This window comes from Bombina bombina, chromosome 3 (genome assembly GCF_027579735.1).
Source record: "Bombina bombina isolate aBomBom1 chromosome 3, aBomBom1.pri, whole genome shotgun sequence".
Taxonomy (NCBI): domain Eukaryota; kingdom Metazoa; phylum Chordata; class Amphibia; order Anura; family Bombinatoridae; genus Bombina; species Bombina bombina.
In genome coordinates, this window is record NC_069501.1 from 751,596,073 (window position 1) to 751,611,300 (window position 15,228).

General features: G+C 38.4%; 1 protein-coding gene across 1 annotated transcript in view; it reads left to right on the plus strand.

The window, feature by feature from the left end:
* Positions 1-15,228, plus strand: part of DMD (dystrophin) — a 4,487,195-nt gene that overhangs the window by 1,015,176 nt on the left and 3,456,791 nt on the right. The window contains exon 5 of the mRNA XM_053707599.1: positions 11,503-11,595. Within this exon, the coding sequence (XP_053563574.1) occupies positions 11,503-11,595 (93 nt within the window). The remainder of the gene's footprint in view (positions 1-11,502; positions 11,596-15,228) is intronic.

Here is a 15,228-nt window from a genome sequence, read left to right on the forward strand (position 1 = left end):
AGCTAAAGTCCACTCTCTGGTAAGAGTGAAACTGTGACTGAATGGTTCCTTGTTATTTAAACTCCTACCTGAATTATTTAACCCCTTGGGTTCCTGTTTTCTCTAACAGCTGATTCTGTAAGAGACTGCTCCAGGTTTTAACCTGTGTCACTCTGTTCTTTTCAAGATATATTAAATCACTCCAAGCCATACGCTTCTCTTCTACATATGATAAGCAGGTGCTGAGTGAAACATTCCATCTAGATCTGCAGTTGAAGATCCATATACAATTAACTTGCTATACTTTCTCTCAGTTACTTACAGATTAACTAAGCCCAAAATAATGGATCCAGCGGATCTACCTCAAGTTGTTTATGGCTTATCTCAGAGGGTAGACCAACTCGGTCAGGCTCTAAGTAATCTTCAAGTTGAAAATGAAACGTTAAGGAAGGTCATCAAGGACTCCCTATCTGCTAAAATGGTACCACCTGATGCATGCCCAGAACCACAGATATCCCCTCCTGATTTATTTTCAGGGGACAGACGTATGTATAGACAGTTCAGGAATGCCTGTCTACTTATGTTCACTTTAAAGCCAAAGACCTACCAGAATGATAAAATAAAGGTGCTCACGGTAATATCTTACCTCAGAGGGGAGCCAAGAATTTGGGCAGATTCATTTTATGAAAACAACAACCCTATCATAAACTCCTCAAATGATTTTCTGATTGCCATGGATGAGTTATATCTGGACACCAACTCGCAGTTAACTGCTGAAACAAAGATGAGGGCTTTGAAACAGGGCAACAGATCAGTTGAATTATATATAACTGATTTTAAGCAGTTTGCTACAGATTCCCAATGGAATCACATAGCCCTAAAAAATCAGTTTAGGTTAGGTCTCTCTGATCAAGTAAAAGATGAGTTAGCTCGAGTGGAACTTCCTGACAGCCTGGAAGGGTTGATGAGACTGTCCATTCAAATAGACCGGAGACTACGGGAGAGAAAGAGCGAACGCCACTCCTCAGAACCTACGTATAAAAGAACCTCTGCACCTAACCAATCCCTCAGCAGTGCTGCTGCCCCTCAAGAACCGATGGAGATAGGCATGTTAAAGGGTCCTTTATCTTTGGAGGAGAAGCAAAGAAGGAAGGCCGCGGCACTGTGTCTGTATTGTGCTAATCCAGCACACACTGTTAAAGACTGCCCTGTACTGCAGAGAAATAAAAAGAGTAAGTACATTATGACCAATACTATGCCTCATATTCAATATAACCCAGTTTACTGTACCATCTCTCTCTCTTTGCAGTGGGACCGTAAGCGTTCGACTACAGAGGCTATAATTGACACTGGGGCTTATGGGGCTTATATTGATTTGGAGTATGTGAATGTTAATAAAATCCCACTTGAAAAAAAGTCTGTTCCTGTGTCTATCAGAGTAGTTGATGGGTCTTACATATCAAGCGGTCCTATCACCCATCACACAATCCCTCTATTAGTCATTACTCAGGACAATCATCATGAGTATTTACGATTTGATGTACTTCCTTCCCCACTCTTTCCCATAGTTTTAGGTATGCAGTGGATAAGACTACACGAGCCTAACATAGAGTGGAAAACATTAAAACTCACATTAGATTCCACACATTGCCGTAAGTTGTGTTATAATGACATACATACTCTACATTGTGCAGAAGAAACTACAGTTATCCCTAGGGTTTATGCTGAATATGCAGAAGTCTTCAGCAAAAGAGAGGCTGAGAGCTTACCTCCGCATCGGAGTTACGATTGTCCCATTGATTTAATACCGGGATCTAGTGTCCCATATGGACATCTATACCCATTGAGCCAGCCCGAATTAAGTCATTTAAAGTCCTATCTTGATGATAATTTGAAGAAGGGGTTTATCAGACCTTCTGTCTCCCCTGCCGGAGCCGGCATGTTCTTTGTGACGAACAAAGATCAGACTTTAAGGCCAATTATTGACTATAGGGAGCTTAATAAAATTACTGTGAAGAATCGTTACCCTCTCCCCCTAATCCCTGAACTTATAGAGCGTTTACATCAAGCTAAGATCTACACAAAGCTCGATCTCAGGGGGGCTTACAACCTCATACGCATAAGAGAGGGAGATGAGTGGTTGACAGCATTTAGAACGAGATATGGGTTATATGAGTATTTGGTAATGCCTTTTGGTCTGTGTAACGCTCCGGCAACGTTCCAGCATTTTGTCAATGATGTTTTCAGGGATCTTCTTGACATATGTGTGATAGTTTATCTCGATGACATTTTAATATACTCCCAAAACTTGGAGGATCACATTAAACACGTCACATGGGTATTATCAAGATTACGCTTTAGGTTCAGTTTTATCCCAGAGAGAAGACTTGAATCATCCTCTTCATCCAGTAGCATTTTATTCTAAAGTTATGTCTCCTCCGGAGATCAACTACCCAATAGGAGAGAAAGAGTTGTTATCCATAAAAAGATCATTTGAGCATTGGAGACATCTTTTAGAAGGAACACGATTACCCATCATAGTATATACAGATCATAAAAATCTGGAATTTCTCCAAAGGAACAAGACACTCTCTGCCAGACAGGTTCGCTGGAGTCTATATTTCAGCAGATTCCATTTTCAGATCATATACAGACCCGCTTCAAGGAATGGTAAGGCTGACGCCTTATCCCGGAAGGACCCAAAGCCAGTAAATGACCACAATCCAAAGGAAATCATACCACATGATAGATACATTGGTATCACTTCAACTTTCGCCTCTAAACTCAAAGAGGCTTTGGTCCAAGACTTGGATACTCCATCACAACTCCATACCGCTTCAGATGGGATAGGATACATCAAAGACAAGATTTATGTACCCCAGACTCTAAGACAGGAGTTAATCAAGGAACACCACGACTCTCCTCTTTCTGGCCATCCAGGAATTTCCAGGACGAAGGATTTGATAGCAAGGAACTATTGGTGGCCTAAGATGAACATGAGTATCAAGGAATACATACAAGATTGTACAATCTGTACCACATCGAAATCAGAAAGAAGACCCCCATATGGGTTATTGATGCCTATACAAGTTCCTGATAAACCATGGACCCACCTGGGCATGGATTTTATAGTCGAATTGCCTCTCTCACTTGGAATGAACACGATATTGGTAGTTGTTGATTTGATGACAAAAATGGCCCATTTCATCCCATATCGGAAACTTCCAACCTCCGCAGAAACAGCCCAGTTATTTATAGATAATGTTCTGAAACTTCATGGCATACCAACCATTCTGACCACCGACAGGGGGACTCAGTTTACCTCCAGGTTTTGGAGGAATCTATGTCAGAAACTACAAATAAACCATAGGTACACCACAGCTTATCACCCACAGACGAACGGCCAAACAGAGCGTCTGAATCAATGGCTAGAACAGTACATTAGATCCTATTGTGCATTCCACCAAGAAGACTGGATGAATTATTTATCAACCGCTGAGTTTGCATACAACAACACACTCAACTCTTCATCTCGAATGACTCCCTTCTACGCCAACTATGGGTTCCATCCAAAAATGTCCTTTCTCACAACCACCAGTTCTCCAAGTCCCAAAATTGATGATATAGCTGATAAGATGACACAAAATTTGCAATTACTCCAAAAACATTTGCAATCTGCTCAAAATGCCCAGAAAAAATATTATGATCTGAGAAGAAGACCACCACCTCAATACGTAGTCGGTGACTGGGTATGGCTTTCGACCAAAAATTTGAGATTGCAAATCCCAAGCAAAAAATTAGCCAGTCTGTTCATAGGCCCGTTTCAGATTATACGAATCATCAATCAAAATGCAGTAGCACTTCAATTACCTCCCTCTCTGGCCATCCACTCCACTTTCCACGTTTCTTTGATCAAACCAGCTTCCTCCTCCGGCACACAGATTTTACCACCCAAGCCACCGATTCTGGATGCAGAAGAATACGAAGTGAAAGAATTACTTGATTCTCGGATTACTAAAGGTGAACTCCAGTACCTTGTCCGATGGAAGGGTTATCCACCAGATGAGGATACCTGGGAACCATCATCTCACGTGAATGCTCCAAAACTTGTTGCTCAGTTCCACAGGAGAAACCCTGATCGCCCCAGGCTGCAAGCCTTGGGAAGGCTTGCCTGAAGGGGGGGTCATGTCAGAACTCATCTCTCCACCTTAACTGTCTGACATCTGATATTCTGTAATTCCACCTTAACTACGAAGCCGCACCTTTTTACCTTACTTAAACCTTTTCCTGAGGGCAGACAGGTGCTTAGTTAATGAGTTTGGTAGCTGAGCTAACACTGCATATTGTGCTCTTTGGATTACCCTTTTGTTACAACAGGATTTAATTCTGAATATCGTTTTGAACTTTTATATTGCTTGTGCAAATCTTTCTTCACTCCTGAAACTACCTGCTTCACTGGATCACTAATTACTATCAGCGCAGCTCCTCAGTTCTAACCGTTCACACGCTGCCTGAGGATTTCTCTTCTGTCCTAATCTGACAGATCAGCTGTTACAACGGATAGCTAAAGTCCACTCTCTGGTAAGAGTGAAACTGTGACTGAATGGTTCCTTGTTATTTAAACTCCTACCTGAATTATTTAACCCCTTGGGTTCCTGTTTTCTCTAACAGCTGATTCTGTAAGAGACTGCTCCAGGTTTTAACCTGTGTCACTCTGTTCTTTTCAAGATATATTAAATCACTCCAAGCCATACGCTTCTCTTCTACATATGATAAGCAGGTGCTGAGTGAAACATTCCATCTAGATCTGCAGTTGAAGATCCATATACAATTAACTTGCTATACTTTCTGTCAGTTACTTACATAACGACACACGTCATACAGGGTACGTCATATAAAAACTGGTCTTTAAAGACCAACAACGTACCCTGTACGTCATCAGGGGATTCAAGTGGCTGGAAGCGATCCTGATCACTTACAGTCGTTTTCAACGTATTGCCGTGATGCCTTGATATTGAGACATCACTGCAATACATTTTTTTGCACACCGATGCAGAGAGAGGCACTGCAGGGAGATGGGTGGGCAGCTGATCACTGGTGAACTTCCGTTCCGGCCAGCAGTTGTGAGGGAGGGGCGGGTGCACGCACATGTGTGTGTGCGCATGCACACAAGCGATCTATCCAAATGAAAAAATAACTAAAGTGGTTGGAGAGAGTGCTGGGAGAGGGTGGTGGGTGGCAGAGGAGGGGGGGAATACTTTTTTTATAAGGGATCTGGGAGGGGGAGGGGGAGGGTATGGCAGGGGGGCAGCTACACAACAGAAAAAGTAGGTTTCATTTTTAAAAATCCACATTTCTTTGCAAAGTGGGTACTGGCAGACAGCTGCCAGTACCCAAAATGGTGGCACATAGTTAGTGGGGGGAGGGTTAGATAGCTCTTTGGGGAGGGGGGATCAGAGAGGTTCGGGGCTAAGGGGGGATCCTTCACAGTTTTGTATGGCACAAATGGTTGTAAATGCTTCTCTGGGATCCCCTTTGTTCAGAAATAGCAGACATATATGGCTTTGGCATTGCTTTTTGGTAATTAAAAGGCTGCTAAATGCTGCTGTGCCCCACACTTGTATTATGCCCAGCAGTGACAGGGTTAATTAGGTAGCTTGTAGGGAGCTTGAAGTGTTAATTTTAGCTTTAGTGTAGAGATCAGCCTCCCACCTGACACATCCCACCCCCTGATCCCTCCCAAACAGCTCTCATCCCTCCCCCACCCCACAATTGTCCCCGCCATCTTAAGCACTGGCAGAAAGTCTGCCAGTACTAAAATAAAAGGCTTTTTCTTATTTATTTTTTATTATATATTTAATTTAAATGATATATTCTGCTGTGTAGGAAACCCCCTTAGCCCTCAACCTCATTGATTCCCCCCAAAGAGCTCTCTAACCCTCCCCCCACTAACTATTTTCCACCATTTTGGGTACGGGCAGCTGTCTGCCAGTACCCACTTTGCATTTAAATGTGTTTTTTTTTTTTAAATAAACCACTGTTTTTCTGTAGTGTAGCTGCCCCATTTTCATACCCTACCCCTCCCGCTCCCAGATCCCTTATGAAAAAGTATTTCCCCCCTCCTCACAGACCTATTTTGAAAAATGATTTCCCCCTCCTCTACAATACTTTGGGTTGTCTACTATACTACACTAAAGCTAAAATTAACCCTACAAGCTCCCTAATTAACCCCTTTACTTCTGGGCATAATACATGTGTGGTGCGCAGAGGCATTTAGCGACCTTCTAATTACCAAAAAGCAATGCCAAAGCCTGCTACTAAGTCTGCTACTTCTGAACAAAGGGGATCCCAGAGAAGCATTTACAACCATTTGTGCCATAATTTCACAAGCTGTTTGTAAATAATTTTAGTGAGAAACCTAAAGTTTGTGAAAAAGTTTGTGAAAAATTTAATCGCATTTGGCTGTGAAATGGTGGCATGAAATATACCAAAATGGGCCTAGATCAATACTTTGGGTTGTCTACTAAAAAAATATATACATGTCAAGGGATATTCAGGGATTCCTGACAGATATCAGTGTTCCAATGTAACTATCGCTAATTTTGAAAAAAAATGGTTTGGAAATAGCAAAGTGCTACTTGTACTTATTGCCCTATAACTTGCAGAAAAGCAAAGAACATCTAAACATTGGGTATTTCTAAACTCAGAACAAAATTTAGAAACTATTTATTTTGGTAAAAAGTATATTAATATAACCATGTTGGCTGTGCAAAACTGGGGAATGGGTAATAAAGGGATTATCTATCTTTTTAAACAATAAAAAAATTGAGTTGACTGTCCCTTTAATTTTAACATTTCTGTCCCTTTACTTTTAATGTTTGGTTACATTTCCCAGGATTTTTTAACTTTATGCCGTGATTGTTAAAACCACAGCACAAATTAACCAATTTAACTCCATATTTTATTATTTGGCCACATCAATAACCCATAACCCAAGAAATTTAATTCCACCAGGCTTTTTGGACTGTGCATGATATTTAAAAAAAATGTAGTAAATTACGGTAACAAAATGACATGGTAACTAATCATCCTATTCTTTTAGTCTTGAGGAAGAATGCTTGATAAATATTATTTCATTGTTTTAAAAATACTTAAAAATGGAGCATTGTAACTTGAAGACTTGTACACAAATAATGTGTGCGAGCGTGCATGTGCAGGTAGTATGCATGTATGAATGTGTGCAGGTAATATGTTTGTGTGTTACAATAGAATGTAAAATTAATACTTTTAATAAACCTAAGTTATTTTCAAACTTAGCTTTGAATAATTTATCTAAATATATCAATGTATTAAAATTGGAAATAACTTTCAATGTATTGGCAAGGATGCACAATAAATGTAAAATTTATTTACTGAGTTTTCCAAATAATATCACATCAAGGATAAATTTAAATGATTAAAAAAATAAAATAAAACTATTGCTTGCCATAATGAAGAAAAAAAATAAATAAATAATAAATATAAATATATATATATATATATATATATATATATATATATATATATATATAAATACTTGACATATGTTGGTAATAAAACTTATAGCAGGATATTGTGGAAGATATGGGTTAATGATATTTTGTTTTATCAGTTATCAAGTCTTTTTTTCATGCTTACTTTACCTTGAATTTGTTTTTATAAATCGTTGTGACCTTACTAAAGTGTTGAAATAACCTGCATTATTGTTAAAATATGTTTTGGAAATTGAATTAGCCAAGCCTCGGAGTATAATAATATATTATATATAACATTTTTTGGAATGATAAAGATCCTAAATTTGCAGATTTAGATGCATCTTTATAGGTAGAAAACGATATAGTTAGAAAACACAGACAAAATGATATACTAGTATCTTATGCAATGTATGTTGCTTGATATGAGTCTGTATAATCTTATCACCAGTGAGAAGGTTATCTATTAGCAAGTTCAGACAGCCATTAGTGACATTGCTTCTGAAAAATGAGTAACATTTCATATTTGTGGCTAAATTGGATTCTCTGCCTAAAACGTGTACATTTAGTTTTGACGTTCATGTTTCTTTAACGTTGGTGAGTGGTTGGTGTAGTCTGCTCTTCCTTTAGTCTATTTTCAGCTCCTTTATGATATAACCATATGCCGAATAAGGACCTAGAGCCCAAATGTATTGTTCCTATGTTCATATAACACATAAGCCACCACACTTTTGTTGTTTTAAACTTTGAGAGGCCCATTTATCAAGCTCCGAATGTTGCAGCACGAAACATGTTGGAGTGTATGATGTTGGGCTACTAGGCTGACTTTGCTTAAGGCTGTGATATAGGTCTGATTTTCTGTGACAACTCGCAGTATTTTTAATGCATATCTAATAAAGCATTTTTTACTTTCTACTACTCTCGGTCCATTCCCTGCTGGACTCTTTCCACCTGCGTGGAAGTATTCTATTTGTTACATTTATTAACCCCTAATCTGCCCCCCCTACACCGCCACCACTATATTAAATGAATTAACCCCTAAACAAAAGTCTAACCCTAACACCCGCTAACTTAAATATTATTTAAATAAATCTAAATAAATTTACTATTATTAACTAAAATATTCCTATTTAAAACTAAATACTTACCTGTAAAATAAACCCTAAGCAAGCTATAATATAACTAATTGTTACATTGTAACCATCTCAGGGTTTATTTTTATTTTACAGGCAAATTTGTATTTATTTTAACTAGGTACAATAGTTATTAAATAGTTATTAACTATTTAATAGCTACCTAGCTAAAATAAAGACAAAATTACCTGTAAAATAAATCCTAACCTAAGTTACAATTACACCTAACACTACACTACAATTAAATAAATTTAATTAATTAACTACAATTACCTACAATTAAATACAATTAAATAAAATTAACTAAAGTACAAAAGAAAACACTAAATTACAGAAAATAAAAAAATAATTACAAGAATTTTAAACTAATTACACCTAATCTAAGCCCCCTAATAAAATAAAAAAGCCCCCCAAAATAATAAAAATCCCTACCCTATACTAAATTACAAATAGCCCTTAAAGGGCTTTTTGTGGGGCATTGCCCTAAAGTAATCAGCTCTTTTACATGTAAAACAAATTACAAACAACCCCGCAATATTAAAACCCACCACCCACACACCCAACCTTACTCTAAAACCCACCCAACCCCCCCTTAAAAAAACCTAACACTAACCCTCTGAAGATCACCCTACCTTGAGCCGTCTTCACCCAACTGGGCCGAAGTCCTCAACAATGCCAGGCGAAGTGGTCCTCCAGACGAGCAGAAGTCTTCATCCAGGCGGCATCTTCTATATTCTTCCATCCGACGAGGAGCGGCTCCATCTTGAAGACATCCGATGCGGAGCATCCATCCAGACCGACGACTACCCAACAAATGACGGTTCCTTTAAATGACGTCATCCAGGATGGTGTCCCTTGAATTCCAATTCTATCAGCCAATCAGAATTAAGGTAGGAAAAATCCTATTGGCTGATGCAATCAGCCAATCGGATTGAAGTTCAATTTGATTGGCTGATCCAATCAGCCAATAGGATTAACCTTGCATTCTATTGGATGTTGCAATCAGCCAATAGAATGCGAGGTCAATCCTATTGGTTGATTGCATCAGCCAATAGGATTTTTTCTACCTTAATTCCGATTGGCTAATAGAATGGATGACGTCATTTAAAGAAACTGTCATTCGTCGTTAGTCGTCGGTCTAAATGGATGCTCCGCGTCGGATGTCTTCAAGATGGAGCCGCTCCTCGTCGGATGGAAGAAGATAGAAGATGCCGCCTGGATGAAGACTTCTGCCCGTCTGGATGACCACTTCGCCCGGCTTCGTTGAGGACTTTGGCCCGGTTGGGTGAAGACGGCTCAAGGTAGGGTTATCTTCAGGGGGTTAGTGTTAGGTTTTTTAAGGGGGGTTTGGGTGGGTTTTAGAGTAGGGTTGGGTGTGTGGTTGTGGGTTTTAATGTTGGGGGGTTGTATTTCTTTTTTTACAGGAAAACAAGCTTTTTACTTTGGGGCAATGCCCCGCAAAAAGCCCTTTTAAGGGCTATTAGTAATTTAGTCTAGGTTAGGGATTTTTATTATTTTGGGGGGCTTTTTTATTTTATTAGGGGGCTTAGATTAGGTGTAATTAGTTTAAAATACTTGTAACTATTTTTTTATTTTCTGTAATTTAGTGGGGGGGGTTTTTGGACTTTAGTTAATTTTGTTTAATTGTAGGTAATTGTAGTTAATTAATTTAATTTATTTAATTGTAGTGTTAGTTGTAATTGTAACTTAGGTTAGGATTTATTTTACAGGTAATTTTGTATTTATTTTAGCTAGGTAGTTATTAAATAGTTAAAATAAATACAAACTTACCTGAAAAATAAAAATAAATCCTAAAATAGCTACAATGTAATTATTAATTATATTGTAGCTATCTTAGGGTTTATTTTACAGGTAAGTATTTAGTTTTAAATAGGAATAATTTATTTAATTATAGGAATATTTATTTAGATTAATATAAATAATATTTAAGTTGGGGGGGGGTGTTAGGGTTAGACTTAGGTTTAGGGGTTAATAAAATTAATATAGTGGCAGCGGTGTAGGGGGGCAGATTAGGGGTTAATAAATATAATGTAGGAAGCAGCGGGGTCCGGGAGCGGCGGTTTAGGGGTTAATAACTTTATTTAGTTGCGGCGGGGCCTGGGAGCGGCGGTTTAGGGGTTAATAACTTTATTTAGTTGCGGCGGGGTCCGGGAGTGGTGGTTTAGGGGTTATTAAGTATAATGTAGGTGGTGGCGGTGTCAGGGGGGCAGATTAGAGGTGTTTAGACTCGGGGTACATGTTAGGGTGTTAGGTGTAGACATTTCCCATAGGAATCAATGGGATATCCGGCAGCAGCGAACATGAGCTTTCGCTGCTGTCAGACTCCCATTGATTCCTATGGCAGCGGATTGAAAACCAGGTATGCTGGGCCGGAAAAGTGGCGAGCATACCTGCTAGTTCTTTGATAACTAGCAAAAGTAGTCAGATTGTGCCGAACTTGTGTTCGGAACATCTGTAGTGACGTAAGCATCGATCTGTGTCGGACTGAGTCCGGCGGATCGTATGTTACGTCACTAAATTCTACTTTTGCCGGTCTCTAGCCTTTGATAACTAAGGTGAATCAGGCTCGCCACAAATACACTGCGGAATTCCAGCATATTTGCGGTTGACAGCTTTATAAATAGAGGTCCAAATGTCTTGTAATTGCAAAGTTATTACTGTCCCTTCAAATTGTAGAACTGAGAATCTTCCTAGTTTTCTTTAGATAATAGTTCACTATAGGTAGAGATCCAATAGTAATCTTTTTAATAGTGTCAAATAGTGAGTGTCAGGACAAAGTTATGATGATGATTATAATAACCAGAATGACAACAGTGCAAAATAAATAAATAAATTGTACTGCATTGATTCCTCAACAGGTTGATTTGGTAAATATTGGCAGCTCTGACATAGTGGATGGGAATCACAAGCTAACCCTTGGCTTAATCTGGAGCATAATACTACATTGGCAGGTAAGTTGTTAACTTTTCTGTTTTAAATAAAGTTAATTTGTAAATGTAGGAATTTGTGCTCGAGACTGATCCCATTGTCCGCATAAAAAGTCCTTAATAATAATTATAATAAGCACCTTGTGCTTAAGCATTACACAAGCCCCATGCCTGGAACTACTGTTTCCTGCAGGACGCCGAGCAATAGGAAAAAGGGTTTGTGCTGGGCGACTATGTAAGATATTGAGGAGATTACCTTGATTTGAAGCTGAAAACAGTGTTGCAGGTGATGAATTGGGATCTAACAGCAGAAACAGGCCAAAGTCGTTACCAGAAAGACAAAGCCAAATATCAGCACCCAGGGAATGCACAGAAAAATGGTCAGGAAGAAAGCAAGGGTCAGGTACCAGAATATCAAATATTAACCAAATGTTAGAACAGAAGGAGCAAGCATAAGTGTATTTCAAAGTACAGTTACAGTAGTCAGCAACAAGTTTCACAGTCCAGAGTTCTAGGCAAAAAAAAAGGTTATGTGAGAGACATAAACCAGGGCACAAGCTGAGGTCAAAACCAGAAGGGGAGAATGGGAACAAGAAATCCAGGACTTCCATACAGAATTACAAAGTACTGAGTGATGTCATCAAGGACCTTTAAATATTTCTAGTATTGAAAGAGAAGAGAAAAAAACGATGACACTACTGGTGCTGTGTCCCTAATAGTATTTATATTTCTTATATATATGCAGAGATAATTGTAATATAATCTAGGACTTAGGTGCTGTACACTGGGAGAAACAGACTAAAAGGTACCAATTGCTATACGCAATTGAAAGAGTGTACTAGGATAGCACTCAACAGCACAAGTTGAATACTAGCTTGTCATACCATAGGTAAAGAAGCCCTGTAGAAGGCGAGTTTAAAACTTAACTTTTAATATGAATGTTAAAAAATAAAATCTAAAAAATTCAGTCAGTGTGAAAACGAACGATGCTGATTCAAAGGGGGGATGATACCTCCCTGATCACAATGTATTTGGTATAAGGACCCTGGTATGGCCTCCTGGAATTGTACCCTTAGTTAAAAGGGGTTATACATATGTACCATATTATTCAATTTGTTTGTAGTATATGTCACTATCAGAACAAGAAAGCCCCTGTTGTTACTCTTTGTCTGAGTCCGGGGGTATCTGTAGTAACATAACCCAACCGTATAAGTTATGTGGTACAATTCCCTTAGGAGATATGAGTTAGAAATAATTGTCACTTATTCAGTACCTGGATTGAATGAGTACCCCTACTGTTTGCCTGCAAGTCAATAGTTTCCTGTGAGGTTCACCACAAACTATCTCCCCACTGATATAGGGCTTCTAAGTAAATGGGCATTATTCTAATTTCTAAATAGATTGTAGTGGTGGTAATAGTAAAATACCACGTACTTGTAATATCAATTTGACTTGTGTCAACCACTAGGATATGTTTTTATCTAAAGAGCCCTCACTGTTTCAACAGATATACACACAATTGGGGTTAAACCCCAGTGTAGAATAATATAGTTCTCTCTTTTCAGGTGACTCGTAAATGTTAGAAATTAAATAAATCTTTATAGTCTAGGTTTATTACCCTAGTTTTTGAAAAGTTGCGATCCTCAGCGTCTTGGACACTGTTATTGTATTATAGTACCTCTGTATAATAGATATAATATAAAAAGTGTAGCGGAGCCTAAGTTGTCATCACTCCTGGCTGCTGCCCAATGTTTATCTTATCATTGGAGACAGTCTTATGCTGAACTTAAAGTGGGTATTACTGTTGGTATAGGTATCCAGGTTTCAGCTAATCGTACCCCTCTTGGAAGTTTGCCACAATTGGTAAACCAGTATCTATTTCGTTAATGCGCTATTTGATATTGTTGTGTAAAGGTGTTAGAGGAGTGCTTGGTGTAAAATACTTGGTACAACAATGCTTCAGGAAAAATAAACACACTAAATAAATACCGGCCTAGGTTGGTTTATTATATAAGGATCAGAATGTGATTTTCAGGAGGGCTGTATATATCTGGGGATCACCGTTCCTAAAGAACCAATGGTGAACTAATTTGAATTTGTGAGTGTGCCTGGACGAAGTATACTTAATCCGAATACCGCCTAATAATTTACATTGCCAAAGTATCACTCCAACCGTTACTCTGTGGCACTTGTACCGCCAATTGATATATCGGAGGAGTGGAGATCAGAATTCACATTAACACTTAGGAAACGAAACCGCCAGCCGTAAACTTGCAGTATCCCATTAACTTGTACACTAATTGCGCTCATACCCAGAATAGATTTATGTGGGAAGGGGGGAGATCAGCTTTTTCCCCCTTTATAACAAGATAGCGATACTGCTAGCAGCAAATAGAGGATAATATCAGGATAAATCAATCTGGGGAACAAATTTGATCTATTGTACTATCCATTTCTGTCTCTCCCAGCGATATCATGGTGCAAACAATAATACAAGTAACCTAACAGTGAAAACAGCACAAATCGCGGAACTAACTTTTAATATTCAGTTTAAGAGATTCATTTATTTACAAAATCATATATAAGATATACCAAGTGTACTATTTGTTGTAAGTATCTCTTAAGCTGTCGGTAGGCCGGTATTTATTTAGTGTGTTTATTTTTCCTGAAGCATTGTTGTACCAAGTATTTTACACCAAGCACTCCTCTAACACCTTTACACAACAATATCAAATAGCGCATTAACGAAATAGATACTGGTTTACCAATTGTGGCAAACTTCCAAGAGGGGTACGATTATTAGCTGAAACCTGGATACCTATACCAACAGTAATACTCACTTTAAGTTCAGCATAAGACTGTTTCCCAATGATAAGATAAACATTGGGCAGCAGCCAGGAGTGATGACAACTTAGGTTCCGCTACACTTTTTATATTATATCTATTATACAGAGGTACTATAATACAATAACAGTGTCCAAGACGCTGAGGATCGCAACTTTTCAAAAACTAGGGTAATAAACCTGGACTATAAAGATTTATTTAATTTCTAACATTTACGAGTCACCTGAAAAGAGAGAACTATATTATTCTACACTGGGGTTTCACCCCAATTGTGTGTATATCTGTTGAAACAGTGAGGGCTCTATAGATAAAAACATATCCTAGTGGTTGACACAAGTCAAATTGATATTACAAGTACGTGGTATTTTACTATTACCACCACTACAATCTATTTAGAAATTAGAATAATGCCCATTTACTTAGAAGCCCTATATCAGTGGGGAGATAGTTTGTGGTGAACCTCACAGGAAACTATTGACTTGCAGGCAAACAGTAGGGGTACTCATTCAATCCAGGTACTGAATAAGTGACAATTATTTCTAACTCATATCTCCTAAGGGAATTGTACCACACAGACAAAGAGTAACAACAGGGGCTTTCTTGTTCTGATAGTGACATATACTACAAACAAATTGAATAATACGGTACATATGTATAACCCCTTTTAACTAAGGGTACAATTCCAGGAGGCCATACCGGGGTCCTTATACCAAATACATTGTGATCAGGGAGGTATCATCCCCCCTTTGAATCAGCATCGTTCGTTTTCACGCTGACTGAATTTTTTAGATTTTATTTTTTAACATTCATATT